This window comes from Cornus florida, unplaced genomic scaffold (assembly GCF_030987335.1).
Source record: "Cornus florida cultivar Cherokee Brave unplaced genomic scaffold, ASM3098733v1 CherokeeBrave_3.0.0_Hap2_Chr04, whole genome shotgun sequence".
NCBI classification, from domain to species: Eukaryota; Viridiplantae; Streptophyta; class Magnoliopsida; order Cornales; family Cornaceae; genus Cornus; species Cornus florida.
This window is the reverse complement of record NW_026775574.1, coordinates 59,004,296-59,023,565: the sequence shown is the minus strand read 5'-3', so window position 1 is coordinate 59,023,565 and position 19,270 is coordinate 59,004,296. Positions and strand designations below refer to the sequence as shown.

At 33.6% G+C, this 19,270-nt stretch overlaps 1 protein-coding gene across 2 annotated transcripts; it reads right to left on the bottom strand.

Moving 5' to 3' along the window:
• Window positions 1-12,891: 12,891 nt before the first annotated feature.
• Window positions 12,892-16,963, bottom strand: LOC132303327 (cysteine-rich receptor-like protein kinase 44). Of its 2 annotated transcripts, none has more exons than XM_059800545.1 (7): window positions 15,825-16,963; window positions 15,266-15,400; window positions 14,880-15,001; window positions 14,533-14,743; window positions 14,169-14,406; window positions 13,749-13,899; window positions 12,892-13,646 (listed from the first exon to the last, which is right to left on the bottom strand). In XM_059800545.1, exons 1-7 carry the CDS (start codon window positions 16,648-16,650, stop codon window positions 13,293-13,295), a joined length of 2,037 nt encoding a protein of 678 aa, XP_059656528.1. In that variant the 5' UTR covers window positions 16,651-16,963; the 3' UTR covers window positions 12,892-13,292. The 2 variants fall into 2 exon arrangements, with proteins under 2 accessions (XP_059656528.1, XP_059656527.1); XM_059800544.1 differs by having other exon boundaries at window positions 14,880-15,013; window positions 15,825-16,961.
• Between the last annotated feature and the right edge of the window lie 2,307 nt (window positions 16,964-19,270).

Below are 19,270 nucleotides of genomic sequence, written 5' to 3'. Positions count from 1 at the left end.
ATGTTATCATAGGCATATAAATAAATCAAAGTACACCAATAAAAGCATGATATGCACCCAAAACTCAAAGTCCTAAGGTTTTCAAACCTAGGAGCTCTGATACCACCTGTGACAACCCTGGTTTTTAGGCCAGTGCGTCAGTGATGATCCGATAACAGATCCGAATGCGGAAGCGAAAACAGAAAACAAAACTCTAAGAAGTCAAAGTAACCTTCCATGAGGTCGTGGAACTCAACAAGAACTGATGCGGAAGCAAAAGATCAAAAAAATGACAAATAAGCCCCCAGGGGCAAAATAGTCATTTTTGAAAGTATAGATTTCGGTGCCACCGAGCACACCACTGGAAAGACAATGAAAAACTAACCAAGATGTACTCAAGAGTCACATGATTCGGGGTCCAGTTGAAGAAGATGAAACTCCAAAGTTTCATAAAATCAAACTTTTGGGTTTTTAAAACTAGTGCGATAATGGTACTTTACAAGGGGTAAACTGGTCTTTTTAGACAAAACCAGATGCAACTGAGAAAACCATTAGATAGACAAGGAAAAACTAATAATCTAGACTCAAGAATCTCTTGATTCGGAGTCTGGATGAAGAAGATATGACATGTCAAAGTTATAAAAAACTAGACTTTTGGGTTTCAAATTAATGCGGCAAGGGTACTTGACGAGGGGTAAAATGGTCCCTTCAGAGAGAATTAAATGCAACCGTACATACCGTTGGATAGACAAACAAAAGCTAATAAACTTAGACTCAAAAATCACTTGATTTGGAGTCCGGATAATGAAGATATGAAGCCTCAAAGTTTAAAAAAAAAAATCAACTTATTTTCCAGGTAAGAAATCTGGGCAGGAATAGTGTTTTTATAGCAAGCAACATTTGATTTTTTCCCAGAACTGAGGCTAAGAACGGACCCTTAAACGAGTTTTTCTGGAAAAACATGAAAAAGAAACCCCACTTAAAATCACGTTTTCTACTTGACATTGCGGAAGAAACAAAAAAGAAAAAACACGATGTAAAGTCCCTAAAATTCCCCTTGAATAGCGTAGGTCAAGATGGACCCAAAAAGCTGCTACAAGAATTTTTTCAGAATCTGCCCATAATTGAGAGCAAAAACGGGTTACCAAACGAATTTTTCTGGAAAAATACAAAAAAGAAATCCCCCTCAAAATTGAATTTTCTACATGATTCACGAAAGAATTCAAAAAAAACGCAATGTAGAAAGCCCGAAATGCCCCTCCATAAAATCTGGTCATGGAGGTCCAAAAAGCTGCTAAATAAAAAAAACAGAAAGCTGAACTTTGCGATAGATTTCCGATACCAAGACGATATTTTCTGGAAAAACACGAAGAAGAAACCCCTCCTAATCACATTTTCTAAGCGACCATGTCGAAAGAAGAAAATAAAACTGATGTGAAAAGTCTATAATGCCCCTAGAACAGATTATGGAAGAAAATTGAAAAATGATTCCATATGAGGCTCAAATCACAAAGGAAAGGGTTTTTCCCGGTAAACAATCATGCACGCAGGCGTAAATGGTGATTTTGAGTGTGGGGGAATAGTCCGCGGCTCCCAGAAATGGCCAGGTCAAAATCCGACCCCCTAACGGCCAAAAAGGCGAAAATGAACTTGAAATGAAAAATATGGAAACCAAAATTAGGAAATGGTTTCAAATGACCGTTTGGCCCTTGGTCACACTTCATACAAGATAAATGAGACCTAGTGGAGGTACCGGAACACACTTTGCACCACCCGATTTCAAAATGAACCCTTAAAGGCTCAGATTCTACTATTTTAGCCCAAAAATGCAATATGTGAAATGAAATGCAAAAATGAAAACTAAATGGTGTTTGGCCCTTGGCCACACCTCACATATGGCAAATGAATGCTAAAGGATGAATTACATGCACAATGCACGCACCGGTGCGAAAATGATATATCAAAACCCTAGTTTTCATGCTTTTCACATTAAAAGCAAAATTCATCATTTTTTTTAATATACAAGGATTACAAATGAATTTTGGCCCTTAGCCACATATTATATACATAGAATGAATAGCAAAAAGTGTGCTTAAGCACATAATACAAGTTTCATCAAAATAAACAAAAGTAAACATGATATGCTAACATGTTCATATTCAATTTCATCAAAAATGCTTCAAGACTTCCAGCCTGTCTAAGAGTGTTGTGTATCCCACAACAAAGCTTCTTTACCTATAAAACACCCAGTAACTTCGAGGTGAATAAACAAGACTAACAAGTTTATTCGTAGGGGATGAGCATGCATCGACTCGATTTCTTTAGAGATTTTTAGGACTAACATGATATAATTCAAAAGGAATCATGCCACCTAACGTCTATGTCAAAGATTAGACTCATAGATCATCCTAAGCTATCTTAGATCATTTCTAGCATAAATCACATCATTTATTCAATTTAAACAATATGGAAGCACGTTATACAAAGCAACAAGATAAAGGTTCTTAAAGGTATCAACTTGCAATCTAGAATACAGAAACAACTAAAGTGATCATGCCACTTAACGTCTATGTTTAAAATAAGTCTAAGGAATCATCCTAGGCCATGTTGAATAATCAAAACACAAATTACAATTTCAATGCAATCTAACCAACATTAGAACTTCTAATACAACGCGTAAAGTATGGTTTCTCAAAGTAAACATCCTAAAACTTAAAACGAGAAAACAAGTAAGAAACAACAAGTCATAACATCATCTAGTTATCAACTTAAAATGAAATGTAAAATCAAACAAAGTGGATACTTGGACGTCACGTCGGATTAGGCCGACACTGTGGCTACTTTAGGGTTACTAACTTATGGGTAACCTCCCTATGTACGCACTAAACTATATAGAGGAACAATCCCCCGTACTAGAACCAAGTCCTAGCCGTAGCCAAATAACGACATCCCCAAGTTTCCAAAATCAACAAGTTGTGCAACAACGTATATATCAGCATGTATATACAAGATAATCAACTATCTATCATGCACAACCAAATTTGGAAACCTATACAATCCATGCTCTAAGTCCACAACTAATATGATATGATGAATATCGAATCTTCAGTGTGTGATTCGTTACATGCTATGCATGAAAGATGTTAAATACGAAGTGTGCAAATCATTACACAAGGCAACAATATATTTAATAAGGAAAATATATTCTCATGAGTATAAACATAGCAACTATGTTATCCAATGCTCAAAACATAACCAAATGAATATACAACAAGTCCATGTCCAGGATTTTGATATAGAAACGACTTTCAAACACAATTAAATCCATGGCTCAATTAGATAGAATTTAATTAAATAAAAATAATTAAATTCCCTAGATTCTAATTCAATTCCAAATAACCTCAAATTAATACATATTAAAGAACATGGCATGGTCATCACCTATATCCATTATAAAACTCAATCAGATTATTAGAACAACAAAGTAGAACTCTAATTAAATTATGCTAATTTAATTACCAATGTTCTAAAACAACTTCAAATGGTCCACAATTAATATATACTAGTAAACAAGTCATGGCCAATAAAAATGTCAAGTTAAAATCTTAATTACGCTAATGGGACCACAAAATAGATTTTAATTAATTCTTTTAATTAAAATTTCAAGATTTTCAAACTTAACCAAATGCTCTCAATTTAACATATCTTAGAGAACATGCCAATGACTAATGCAATATCACATTATAAGTTTATTTCATTCAATTTACGACCATGTGAATTAAACTTTCACTAAAGTTAAATATAAAATAAAAGTTGCAATTCTCATGCAATTAATTCCAATTTAATATATATGAACAATCATGCCAAAGCCTAATTTTCTAGCATGCCACAATTCAATTCCAAGTTGTATATCACAATGAGGATTAAATCTTAAACAAGGAAATTAATTAAATGATTGGTTTCAAAACCTCACCGAATATTCTAAATCAAATATATGTGAAGCTATATGGCATGTAAATCAAGAATATCAATTCGGAATTCAAATAGAGTGAATAGTGCACTCGGGGCAAATTAATTAATAATTACTAATTTTCAAAACACCTCCAATTACTTTCAAATTCAACTATATTGAAGAGCATGCTAAGGCCTAATATAATATGCTATCACACATTGATTTCAAGCTAGTTAAAGCCACATGAATTAATATTTTATTTAAAATAAATATTAAATAAAATCTTCAATACTTGTCCAAATAATCTATATTTAATATATGTCAATCTACATATCAAGGTGTAATATAATGTCAAGCCACAAGTTTAAAACATGCTATAATTCACCGGGAAAATTAAATTTCATACTAGAAAATAAATAATCAAAAATTCTAGATTTAATATCCAAGCATGCAATTGAGTTGAATAAGCATCACAAGCATGTAATAGAGCAAGAAAGTAAATTATAACACCCCCTATCTCAATTTGAGATGAAAATCCCAAATCCCCACTGAATTGAAACGGCTCCGAATCCGACGAAACTCCTAAGTTTTGTCGGGGACAACACGATCTATATGATTCCCCAAGAAGCCCCATGAAAATCCAAACTTGACCTCAATCCCGAATTCAAAATTTGGTCAGAAATCGTTTCTAATAAGGGGTAATGGTAGAGCACGGCGAGGCGAACAACAAATGTTAAGGCCGAAGGATTTTCACTTAGGAATACAAGTGGAGGAGAAGGTCAAAGGGTGGCAACCAAGGAGCTCCCACGGCTACCGGCCAAGGAGAGGAAGAAGATGAAGAAAATTCTTATTTTCTTCTTTAAGGCACCTATTTATATTAAGTCTCAAAAAGTGCCTCGAAAGGGCCCTACCTGGTCTTGAAAAGTGGAATTTGAGCAAACGCACTCAAACAGCAAAACTCTGTGAACAAAAAAGATTCAAAATGAGAAAATATGAATAACGGAAGAAACAGCGTCAAAAACCGAGTCCCGAGCAGAAAGTTATACCCCGAACAAGTTCAGCGGCAATCGAATCCAGAAACTCTGAAACGGGAGAAAAACGACCAGAACGGAATTCTAAGAGTCCACGACTTGACGAAATGTGAAAATAAATCCCGTACAAGGATCCAGGCTCTAGACGAGACATTTTGCAATAATTTTCGTTAATTACACAATAGCCCCTATAAAAAGAGTTAACCGCGAAACTACCTTAGAATGAAAATATCTTCCAAAAGATATTTTCTTAGATACCCCTGAAATAAAATATCTTCAAAAAATATTTATGAAAAATGCCCCAAGAAATTAAAAAGATTCTGAAGAATTACGCATCCATGCCCCTATAGACACCGGGAACAACCAAATTACTTTCTTGCAAAAGTAAAGATACGTATTTCGAGGAAACCACTCAAGATGAAGGCACGTGAATTCAAAAACCAACTCTGAGCATGAGAAGTGAGGTTGTGCCAACAATGTGACAAATCGGGAAAAGACAGAATAAGGAAAAGGACGAAACAGGGAAAAGGACGAAAGACGCATAGTGTCGAAAAAACAAAAAATGTGAAAATGACTCGGTCCTCAAAGGAAGTTGTCAATCCACGGAAAAGAGTCTCAGGAACCAATTCCGAGCACTCGAGATGACACAAAGCAACACAAAATAGAGCTCAGAAAAGAAAATTAAACGAAAAAAATTCATTTGTAAAATTTCAGGAAAAAAGAAAGGGAGGCAAATGACCAGGTCGTTACAAACCTTACGAGCAAGTTCTCTCTACCAGACCTCTGAAAACCAATAAGTAGATCATCTCTGATCAAAAACCAAGCCTAATAAAGTTTTAAGTTTAATATACAATGATATACATATGTATAAATAATTATATACAGTATAACCTTCACATCCCTTAATAGTTTTATTAATTTTCAAAACCATTAAACCATGATTAAAACATAATCATATCTAAACCAATTCAAAATTCCTTCTCTTTTAAAGAGAAACCCCTTTAACCTTAACTCCATTTTAAATAATTATTTAATCATTTATATAATAAAATATAATTCAAGAAAAATTATATTTAATCCAAAAGCCAATAATAAATTTAATTATTTAAACCATATAGCCAATACCTAGGCTTTGACAAATCATCTATGTCTCTACCAATATTATTTTATTAATATATATAAAATAATATGCTAACATGTCACTACTAGATTATTCTAATTTAAGAATATCTAATCCTAATCCAACTTATACATATAGTATCCATTGATGAATTTTAATCATCTAATACACATAACAATTTAATTATGCTTTAGAAATTCAACCATGCCATTATGAATTTATTTATATATTGGCAACTCAACCATGCCTCCTCAAGTATATATATTTATACTTTGGCAACTCAACCATGCCTCCATAAATATATTTATTTATACATTGACAATTCAACCATGCCTCCACAGGTATATATCTTATACTTTTAAACTAGCAACTCATCCATACTTCCTATGTATGTATTGTATTCATACAAATACTTAGACACTATATTTACGTCTATGACAACTCATCCATGCCTACTACTTAACTATGTATCAACTTTAAACTTAATAGTAAGCTAATTCATACGTAAATATCTCTTGCAGATTATAAGCATATCACAAATTTGCTAACCAGCCTCTCCAAATATATCAAATAAGAATAATAATAATTATTATCTTAATTGATATATATATATATACATACACATATATTATATAATATCTAAATATGTATAATACCATCCATAATAATCTTTGATTATTTAAATCATCTATATACATATATTTCAATATATATATATACACATTCCTCTATACTTATCCTAAACAATTAAACCATATATACACATATATAAATAATTATATATATATACACACACACACACACTTCCTTCCATAACAATATATTAATTTAATTATATTTACACAATTTAAATGCTACTAAATAACGTCAGAAATAGTTTCCCATAAAAACTCCATCTCGGTAAATAATTTTCTAATACTGTCTCACTAAAACGTAAATACCTCCTAGTATAATGGGAATCTGATAAAGAAATTGGTACCATTGGAAAGAGGACAAAAAATCCTTGAATTTAAGCTCAAGAATGACCCAATTTCGATTTAAAATGACTGAGTTATGATTGTCTTAATTTTGTGTCACAAAAGGGATCAGCACGCGCGCCCACGAGCTTTCCACGCACTTGCACGCACCGGATCCAAGTCTCCATGTGTACTGCGCGTTCTGATTGGCTGGAGTTTTCAGTTGCTGTGAGCTCACCCATACTAGATTATTCTAGAAAATTTAAGAAAAATTCCAAAAATTCCGGAAACCATAAATAACCGTCTTGGGTCATAAATCAACCTATAAATTGATTTAAAATATATACAACACCAACATATTACAATTAAACCTTAAAACTCCAAAAATATTAAATAATAATAATTCATGCTTTTAACTATTCTGATTAAATCCTGATTTAATGAAATAAAATTAACTTAATGTATTTGATTAATCCGTTCCAACCATGATTTAAATTTCTAAAGCCTTGATACTCAAAGTGAAAAACTTATGAATTCTAAGAGAAAAAATAGAGAAAACTCGCCTGAAGGTTTCGAAACAAAACCGAAGCTTCAAGCTTTGATTGTCTCTTCCAATCCCAACTTCCTCCTTCTCAGATTCGGCCTCCTCTTTATCAGCATTCTCCTTTTCTCTCTCTCTCTGTCTTTCTCATTTTTCTAACGTATAAACTTTTAACCTAAAGCCTTATGTGTATATTTATACACATTAAAATCCAAATCATATTCCTACTACACATTAAAATCCAAATCATATTCCTATTCCAACTAGGACTTTCAAATAAAATAATAACCTTTAAATTATATATATATATATATATATATATATATATATATATGTATATATATATATACCTTCCATAATTAATCCATTGGTTAATTAAATCATATAGGCCTATATATATCCATAAATATATATCTCTATATATATCTTTCCATAACAATTATTAATTAATTATATTTATATATAATTTTAAATATTTATAATTAATACAAAAATGATCATTTAAATAATTAAATAACCATGGGCCTTTATTAATTAACTCAATAAGGCTTCATACAAGCCCAAGACCACATCTTTTGGTCTAACTTCCCTTAAGCCCAAATCCAATTAATTTAAATAAATCAAATAATTAAATAAACACTTAAATAAAATAAAAAAAATAAAAACTAATTACACCAAGCACATAAACAAAACAATAAATTACAGCCAAGTCACACCATACCAATAAAACCAACACACCAACAATTCAATCAATATAGTTAAGCATACACACAACAATCATCATATCAATAATTTACAAAATATAAATAAAATAAAACAATTAATCTAAGCACTCAATAAAACAAATCAATTAAAAATTAAAATAAACGCAATTAATTCAAATTAAATCAAATAAATCATTTAAAAATAAAATAAAAGTAATTAATTCCAATTAATAAATCCTTTAAAATATCGGGGTATTACAGGACCCACCTTCTATTTTTTTTTTTTTTTTTTAGGGCCAAGAGGCCATTTGTGTAGCCTCAAATTTCTCTCTCTCTCTCCACGTTTTCTCTTTCCCTCTCATTTCTTCTTTTTCTTTCTTTTTCTACAAAGCTTAAGGCTTTGATATCTCTTCCATATTTGAGATTTTGGAGTTACCGCTTTGGACAAAGTTGGCGAGCTCGTTGAAGCCGTCGTTTTGGTCTGAGTCAATCTCCGTTTGGCCACCTTTGGGGATTTCGAAATTCTAGGGCTTGGGGTGAAAATTTGGGGCTTTTCTTCAAATTGAGGTAGTGGTCCCTAATCTATGACTTTTTAGACTTTTATGAGTCAATTTTTTCATGATTTGTGGTTTAGCATGTTAAATTTGTGTTGATTTCTTCCAAAATATCTTAATTGTTGTATATGAACTATATGCCTATGTGTATTTTATGATTTGTGTGAGAAAACATACTTATGTGATGATTTTTCCATGCCCATTATGTTCAAATTGCTAGAATTGGAAATATGGAAGCATGTTGATTTGTGAGTTATAAAATTTTCCTTTGACGCGATATTGAAAAGCATTAAACATCCATGCATATCATTGGGCATGAAATGGGATAATTTATTTTAAATGAAAATTAAAAAGGTTTTGGGAAAAAGTTTGATGAAAAGTTTGCGAAAACCCGGACGCCATGGAGGTGCTATGTGGTTGGGGATAACTAGCCAACCCTTCCCTCGTGACGCCGTAGAGGTGCTATGTGTCGGATTGCATTAACGCTTTAGAACAATGAAACGAAAATGCTTTGAAAATAGGGAGTGACATTACATGACATTGCATCTCATAGCACGGTTTAGATTAGTCATGACTTGGATAATTGATATTGATATTGTGGTTGTATTTCTCTCGGTACGGCACGATCCTATTTTCCTTACTCCTATTCATTGTTAGGTTCACAGGGTTTCAAAAGGTGTGTCTTAGGAACCTCCTACTGAGTCATTGCGTTCATCCCTTCATTTTTAACATTTTTCAAGGCTCGGGAAAGAAGTGGCGGATGACGGTCCACCACAAACTTAATTCGAAGATTTAAATTTCTTTTGCTACCTTTTTGAGCACTTGTATCCGTTTTGTATAGTATGGCCATGTACTGTAAATATAACATTAGACAATAGTTTAATGTAAAATCAAAAATATATGGCATGTTGTAATGCATGGGAAACATTGATATATTTATATTTTATGTAATCTTTGATGTTTATGATTGTAGAATGTTGTGCATTATTGCCGTGAATTTGGATATTTGGTCGTGTATCAGGTTTGGTGTAGTTTGGCTCACAAAGAGCCCAGAATTTTGGACTTTCAAGCTACACATAGTAGTATTCCAGGGCTCGTTAGCTGACTGACAAACCAATTCGTAGCATTCCAGAGAGCTGAGTGATGGAAAACCTTGTTTCGACCGGCCGAACTTCACCATCAGTCGACCGAAACTCTATCATCAGTCGGCCGATACCCCATCTCTAACCGGCCGACAGTTCACTTTAGAAAAGTCCCTAGAGCACACAATTTTGGAAATCATTTCAACCGACCGACCCTACAGATCAGCCGGCCGAACCTCACTTTCAGTCAGTCGATGAGCTAATTTAGCAAAGTCCCGAGAGTATATGGTTTTAAGGATTGTTTCGACCAACTAACCATCTTAGTCAGCCAGCCAACCATGCATTTTTAGCTGGCCGACGAAAGGCCATCAGCCCATTGACATGTACCTTTGACTTTTCCTTTTAAGCTCAGTTTTAGAAATACTTTGGACCTTTGATTGATCTGTGTATCACCTGTGAGTATAGAAAAGGAAGGGATTGCCCTTATTTAACCTCGGATTCGGGTAAGGACCTGATTAATGGTTTGGACCCACGGGTTCAGGTCATTACAGTAGATTGGTCTAATTTATTAAATTGTAAAGTTTAAAAAGGTCCCTAAATGGTCAAAGGGTAATTCAGTCAATTTCTCATGTCAGGGGTGTCTTTGTCCATTTTTGAACCTTCAAGGGGTGTCTTTGTCTAAAAAATAGGTAAGTTTCACCTATGTGTCCTTTTAGCAAACTTCAAAGGGTGTTGATGTACTTTACCCTATATAATATATTATACATATATATAATATATATTTCAATATCTAGTCCTTGAACATAGGGCCAATAACTTCACTCTTCGAACCAAATTACCGTACATCTTCTTCGAGATACCTTAAGCACTCCCTATGGTGAGTGAGAATGACAGGACAGACCTTGTTTTTGATCAAAAAACCCTAGCCTATGTGTGTGACTTGGTGAGTGAATGCTAGCGAGATGAAGAAACTGTGTTTGGAAAATGACAAGTGTGAGATCGTTGACCTTTATAATGCAAGCCAAAACGTCGACGTTTTGTTTTGTCCTTTTTAAATCATTTCAACTTAGGTTAATTTCACTACACCCCTTCAGGGTCAGATATTACATTGAAACACGTTTCAAAAATTATTATCATTTATGTCCAATTTTACCTTTCAGTCATTAACACCATTAAAAACATACGAAAAGACAATTTTACTCATAATTTTTTTAATACTTTATAGGGTTAAGTGCAAAAAAAAAAAAAAAAAAAAAAAAAAAAGTCCTCATAATATATAAAATGTGCAATTATTCGAAAAACTCTCATACTTTTTTCATCTTAATATTTGCAATAAAATTATTAAATTAACCTTACTTTATCATTAACAAATAAAACAATGACGTCAACTTTTGAACAAATATTGGGCAATTTGCTCAAAAGATGGATAATATTGGAAGTTACATACATTTTTTTTTTTTTAATAGTGGCATTTTTTTGCACATGTTTTATATAGTAAGATTTTGTTTGTTATATAATTCATTCCTATTAAATTTGCAGATTACTATATTTTTAATAGGAATGAATGCTTTGTTTCACCGGCAAATTTAGTAGGAATGAATTTTATAGCACGGGCAGTGGCTTGATTTGTATGATTTTGGGTTGATTTGTGTTAGTGAAACTCTACGTCGTCGTGGAGCAAGAATGTCCACTTGATAGGAGAGAAAAGAAAGGAAAATTTAATATAAATTGTATTTGGGTTGTTTAAAATGAGAGAAATAAAAGAATTAAGAGAGATAAGGAAAATCACATCCCATCCTCCAAAAAAAGAGAAGATTGGATGGTTTAAGTGGTATTTTATAATTTTAAAATTATGCAAAATTATTATTCTATTCATGTCTCATCTAATTAAAATGATATGATACTAATTTGATTGTTATTTTTTCTTTTCTTTTCTATCTAATCCATATATATTTTCTCTCCTATTTTTTCTAAACGGGCTCTTGTACACAAATAGTCTAGAGTTTTCTAGACCAGTATTGTCTTTTGGTTATACGGTTGGGTTTGGCCCTGTTGTTCTTTTTGTTGCTGTTTGTGATTGGGCCTGTTTCGTGGGCTTGCTTCGTTTCTAAGCCTTGACCTTTGAACACTTGCCACTTGTAACTAGTCGTTATTACTTAATCAAATTTACCTTATTAAAAAAATAAAAATAAAAATGGGGAGGGGGAAAGAGGAGAGGGAGAGACATGATTTGTCAGATGGGTTTCAGGGCAACCCTATAATAAAATGGGCATAATTCATCTTTGACTTTTATATTTAACTTATGAACAAAGTGTCTAAATTTTTGACTAGCTACGTCGTCCATGAGCACCAACTTAATATGATAGTAAGTTGGGATACATAAAACTCGGTGCGCATAATTTACAGTCAACTGAAGTTAAAGTTGTCAAATTTCAATTTTTCTTATGTTTCAATACCGTGAATTCTTGAAATACCAAGGCTCCCCTTTTTACTATTATGTTGAATGATTCAATTTTCCTCACTTACTTTACTAATTTTGGACTCACCTATGAGCCAGAATTAAGCTTTAAGTCCTTTAATATCTTATATTTGTGGTGAAAATGGAGATTAAAAGCAGTATAAAATATAAAATAATTAAAAAACATTAATTTTATCTTAAGGTGCTAAGGAGGAAATTATTAAGTAGATAGGGACCACCACATCATTTGTGGGACCACCAATCCTCAATTGCCATGTCAGATTTTTATTTATTTATAGAATGAGTAAAAAATGCTGCCAAGAAGGTATTAACATTGTGTCTCATTCCGTCTAATTTGTAAGGTACATATGAATGTGATACAGGTATTAAATAACAAAAATGGTCTGCTGAAAAGTAAAGGATTAATGGGTTATGAATAGAAATTTGTGGTTGATTCATGATCAAATTACATGAAGTGGTGATGTTGAAAAGTGTACTTCCACAAATCAACCTATATCATTAAATAAAATGTTGTAATTAAGTCAATGGAGTAGGTCAATTTGCGGCAAGTTTAATAAACCAACGGATAAAACTGAGATATTCAGAATTGATCAACTTTATTAGAAATATAAAGAACATTAACATACTATGATAGGTCGAAATTAGTGGTGAGATTGATGGACCTAAGAAGAAGATATATAGAAAAGCCATTACTCATGTTAAAATGCTATAGTAATGACTCTTCCAGCTTTGAGACAGGATTATCTTTCTGTACTTTTTTGGTATTCCTCACTGGAATAGCAAAGTTCTCACAAACATGCTTATGGCATATATTTTGGTACCAAATATTAACAAACAGTGTAAAAGAAATCACACAAACATAAATGCTTCTTGCAATAATATCATCCTCAAACACTATCGAGGATATAAGTCAGTAATTGAAGCTTGATTTGCTGACAGACTGGTAGATATACTCTTTGATTGACTGGAATCAGTCACACCTGAATCATATTCTCTCAGCAATGGCATTTCTGGATTGTCGCGACTGTGCATAAAAAATGCAGGCTCTGAAGGTACTGAGAGAGTGAGAGAGAAACTACTAAGCATTAGAACAACTGAAGCCATGGTTGGTCTGTCGGCTTCGTTTTCTTGAACACACAGCAACCCAATGTGGATGCATCTCATTATTTCACCCATTGAACTTGAAACAGCTCTCAAAGTGGAATCTATCAGATTTGAAGCTGTTCCGTCCCTCCAGTTTTTCCAAGCCTGCAATAGTTCAACAATGTGCAAAATTGATATTAAACATGAACTTCCGTAACTAGTAAAAAAAATTCAGCACTCGTAATTCACCACGGATATTCTACTTACATAGCTTAGAAGGTCCTCTACATTCTCCCCATTTCGGAAACAGTTATTCCTCTGACCAGTTATGATTTCCAGAACTAACACGCCAAAGCTGAAGACATCTGACTTGATTGAGAAATGCCCATGCATTGCATACTCTGGAGCCATATAACCACTGCAACATTTATTTGCTAGTTGGTGTTATTAGTAGTTGGAAGACAGTATTCATACTTTCAAGAAGACATGAAACCATATCTCATGTGTCTCTAGACATTTAACCAACTAGTTACTTTTCTTGCATCTTCAACATTTTGGTAGGGTTTTTTTTTTTTTTTTTTTTTTTTTTTTTTGTTACTTAGATGATACATAGTATCCACTTGAAAATGCATTAAAAGATTCTCAAATTTACAATTATAAGATTTCAAATGGTTATATAACACTTACTAGGTCCCAACAATTCTACTTGTGTTGCCTTGAGTTTCATCCGGTGCAAACAATCTTGCCATGCCAAAATCTGAAATTTTAGGATTCATCTCTGTATCTAGCAGAACGTTGCTAGTTTTGAGATCACGATGAATAATCCGAAGCCTAGAATCTTCATGAAGATAAAGGAGTCCCCGAGAAATGCCTCCTATGATCTTGTAACGCCTATCCCAATCCAAATGTGCACGCTTTAAGGGATCTGCATGTTCATCCAAGCATATAAGTGACAGTGAGGTTAGGTTGTGTATTTTCTAGATTTGCTTCCCTGCTTTCAAATAAACTTTATAGAAGTATGATCTATCGAGCAGAAGCATAGTAATCAAACCAAATATGAAATGATCGAGGCTTGAATTGGGCATGAACTCGTAGACAAGTAGCCTTTCTGTTCCACTGAGGCAGAAACCAAGGAGCCTAACCAAATTCCTGTGTTGAAGCTTGGCCACTAGCATCACCTCATTCTTAAATTCTTGTTCGCCTTGTCCAGAATCCCGGGACAGCCTCTTCACAGCTATTTCTTCTCCATTCGAAAACCTACCCTGAAGATTTATCAAAATAGATGTTAAAAAAATGAAAAATCACACTTGGCCCTACCAAAAAAAAACTTTCAAGTAGTGTAAATTTTTTAATTTAACACTCCACCGGTAAAACATTATTCGTATGAATTTTCCAAACCTTATAAACAGCACCGAATCCACCTTGTCCGAGCTTGTTACTATCAGAGAAGTTATCTGTTGCAACTCTAACAGTTTCAAAGTCATATTGCAACGATTCCACACTTCTAATTTCATCCATATCTTCAGAAAAAACTGTAAGTTCACAAGTAAGCTAATAAAAGAAATGGAATTAGGCTAAAAAAGAGCATTTAATTAATTTATTTCCCCCCTTCAATTGAAGTCATTTCTTCACATTAAATTAGAAATAAATTTTGTCATATAGCCTGTGATTAATGTCTTGAAGCTTCTATACTACGGAGTATTTTTCTTAAGAGGCAATTAATGAGTTTAACTGCAACAAATGGATCCTAATTTCTACATTAAATTCTGAATATAACCATTTACCCTCAGCTTCCTCAGTTGGCTTCCTCTGCTCCCTCTTTCTCAAATAGATGCAAATGCCAATGATAACTAGCACAAAGATGATAACCGTTGGGACAACGATAATGATGACAGTTCGAGCTGTGTTACTGTCCTTTCCTGCAAAAAATAGCAGAAATTTGTTCCGATTAAATCACGTTGAATGCTGAATTTCAAAATGTTTTACGAGGACAGTAAATCTAATCATACAAAAAAGTTTCTAGATTTACTAATTTCAAAATGAAACAACTACCATACACTTTCAGAATGATTTCAATGGAGAAAACGGAAGGAAAAGCCAAGAAAAAGTAGTGGGACACAACAGGGAGACCGGAGGGGATAAGAAAAACATTTCACGTAACCAAATAGATCATAAAGAACAGAAGTGATGCAGTACTCATCTAGACAAAGAATAATAGCCACTAAATACCAAGAAAAACAATATAATTTATGTTTTGAGGTTAAAAACAATCAAAATGTGTGCTAATGAATGCCATGAATATCCGGCCTAGCTAGCTACAAGCAGTATGTGTATGTCCCGTACCTGGTGGCGGTGGTGGTGATAGTGGCGGTGATGTTGGTATTGGTGGTGGTGATGGTGCATCAATGATGGTGTCATTGTAGAAACGGTTGACCTCAAATCTAAGATTGCAGCTGGCTGCAACAACTCTCCCTCCCCTTTTTCCATTGCAACATACCGGAATGTCTCCAGCAGCCTCATCTAGGCAATTGATGCATTGCAGGTCAGATAAATCAGGGGTGCACTGCACAAGCGCATATACTGTTTGGAAATCCGGTCCAGTCCTGTTCCCGGTGGCAAACTTGCGAGCAGAGCCACCAGATGCAGCTTGGCCTTTTAGGCTGTCCAACAACGTTCTCAACGACTGATTGAACTGATCCACATTAGAAACATTGTTTTGGTTCCACATATAAAAAGCAGGAAGATATTCCATGTTATGGGATATAGAGCGGTTGGAATAACGCAACATACAATTGTCATACCATCCAATTGCCTCCTTTTGGTTGGGACAAAGTTGTGTGAGTTTGGCAGTAGAGTCATTGACACAACTACGACAGATATGGAGCTCAACATCTCCTCTACAAAGTGCAATTGCATTTACTCTGTCAGAGTTTTCGCCATAGGAGGAATTGTAGAAGCCATAGGCGATGTCGGTATCGGAAGCGAGCGAGGAGAGGAGGCTGTCAAGGTTTGCCTTGTATATGCTATTGCTGGTGTAGTTTCCACTGCCTGAACATACTTGATATAAGAAATCAGGCTGAGAAATGATGACACCAACAAGGCTTGTGAGGATGTGAGAAATGAAGAAAAGCTGCCTCCAACAAGGTATTATTAACATTGTGTGTCTCATTCTGTCTAATTTGTAAGATCTTGGAGAGAGTTATTATACACATGAATGTGAATAACAAAAATGGTCTGCTGAAAAATAAATGATTAATGGGGGTTATGAATACAAATTTGTGGTTGCTTCATGCGTTTTTGTCAAATTATACCAAGTCATGAACTTGAAAAGTATACGCCCACACAAATCAACTAATATACTTAGACAAACTGTTGCAATTAAGTGATTGGAGTTGGTCAATTTGCGGCATATTAAACTGAGATTTTCAGAATTGATCAAATTCATAGAACATTAAAATATCATGGTAGGTCGAAATTAGTGGTGAGATTATGGACCTAATTAAGAGGAAGATATATAGAAAAGAAAAGAAAAAAGTCATTAATTATATGAATATGATATAGTAATGATTTAAATTTATTATATTATATTATCATAGACATAAAATAATTGAATCCATGTGAGTGGAAAATTTTTGAGTCCTAATGTCTTGCGTACAAGGGTTGATTATAAAATGTGAAAATTGCATGTCTCATTTATCCAAGTTCTCATACGTGGTGTTTATAAAAGCATTTGTTTGACTTTGTGGTTTCGACAATTGAATCTACTATTTGGCTAATTCAAAGTTTTACACAAATAAGTTTTGATTAACAATAAACAAATGTAAAATAATTTTTTAGAAATTATTATTTTTATTTTTCAGTATTTGATTGTTATTAAATATTTATTAAAAAAAAATTAACAAAAATAATTTATTTATCAATTTTAGACAAGTAATTTTACATTTTTCACCCGTTTGACTCTACTTCAATTTTAACTTAAATCTTTACCGAACACTAAGAAAATAAAAAAAATAACTTTTCAAGAAAGAATTAAAACAAAAAGTCAAAATTGACTAGAGAATCAAAAAAATATATATATATTTGGAGGAGAGAAATATTGATGGGTACGTGACTGGTAAGGGACAAACTGGAAAATTTTATTATAGTTTTCCACAGTTGACCTTATAAAGTCGGTTGGTAATTTGGAGGAGAGAAATATTGATGGGAACGTGACTGGTAAGGGACAAATTGGGAAATTTTATTATAGTTTTCTACAGTTGACCTTATCAAGTCGGTTGGTTGATTTGCTATTCTTCAAAATTATTTTAATGGAATGAATAATGAATATGGTTACCTCATCTTTAAACATATTTTAGGATGATAGATTAATAATATAGAATATAGATGAGATGATTTTAGGATGATAGATTAATAATATAGAATATAGATGAGATGAGATGAGATGAGATGAGATGAACCCACTCCCGACCTCATAAATAACTTGCGTATGCCGAGGGCTAGTTGGCGAACTCGTGATTAATGAATCTAATGTTATGCAAAGTTGCCCGTTATTATATTTTTTTTCCGTCGTTCAAAGGTACAAAGGTCAAAAGTCAAGATAATAGGACAGAAAGTATAAAGTCAAGCCAGAAAGACATACAAATCTTGAAACAAAGCAAATTAATGAAGAACAGACTCTAAATTTGTAAAGAAAACAGAGTCCAACACTCAACGGGGTTTTTCTATGCCCGACTTTCTTCTGCAAACGGAACCACCATGGGAGAACGCATCAAACTGGAGAGACCGAAAGGCCTGGTCATCAGCACGACAATCGCTCCAAAATTACAACTACAAGGCGCTCCGACACACAATAAACCCTGCACAAAATCAAATCAAAGGGAAAAAGATTAAATCAAGGCAGGAAAAACCGACCTAGACTAGAGATCTAGTCGGAGGAAACAACAGATCCACCCATGTGATCCGAAAACGAACCCAAGTAAAAAAAACAAATCAAGCGGAAGAAAATAAAAACGACGTAAAAAAAGCACCCACAGAATGCACTAATTGAAATACACCGAGTTTATTGTAGCCGTGGGAGGCGGCCATCATCTCCCCACTCCCATGGAAGGGAGCAGGGAGGCAGAGTGATGAAGAAGACGAAGGGGTTAGAGAGAGGTAGGAGAGAAAATTGGGGCGACTGCTCTATGTTTATCTGTTTTTGTTTATTTTAGTTGCCGTGTTATCACGAAGCATAAATATCATATAAAACAAGTGCATCTTACATTTAAAATTGAAGAGAAATTAATTCAAATTTTAAATTAATTCATTTAAAAAATTTTATTAATTTTTTTTTCAATTTCAATTTTAAAGCAGATGTTCAGAAACGCAATATGAATGCAATCCAACGAAAAATTTATTATATCCTGCCATTTAAATAAGGGCAAATTGTAAAAAATCCCCCTCGAGTTTCACCAGTTAGCAAAAAACACCCCTTGTGAATTGTTTTAGCAAGAAACCCCCCCTCAATTATCATGAGGGGGTATTTTAACTACTGTCTATTTAAGGGGTCATCTTTTGGATGAAAATACCCCTTACACATTACATTGTCCATATCTCATCCTCAGCCGTCGTTTGTAAATCGCTACACCCACCACCATCACCTGCATCATCCATAATTCCTCATCACCGTCGACAACCGATCAAGTTCAATTTTTGTTGCTGAATAATCTTAACAGCAATATTATGAAGCAGCACAATGAATCTAGTAAGTGAAGGATATATTCCAACTTCCAGACTGAATGCTTATCCCC

Excerpts from the sequence above, each read along its gene's own strand:
- LOC132303327 (XM_059800544.1), bottom strand. The coding sequence starts at position 16,650 with ATGAGACACACAATGTTAATAATACCTTGTTGGAGGCAGCTTTTCTTC. Across the intron at positions 14,744-14,879 it reads GATTCGGTGCTGTTTATAAG|GGTAGGTTTTCGAATGGAGA; the intron begins GTTTGGAAAATT and ends ATAAATCTTCAG. Across the intron at positions 14,407-14,532 it reads CCTCGATCATTTCATATTTG|ATCCCTTAAAGCGTGCACAT; the intron begins GTTTGATTACTA and ends ATGAACATGCAG.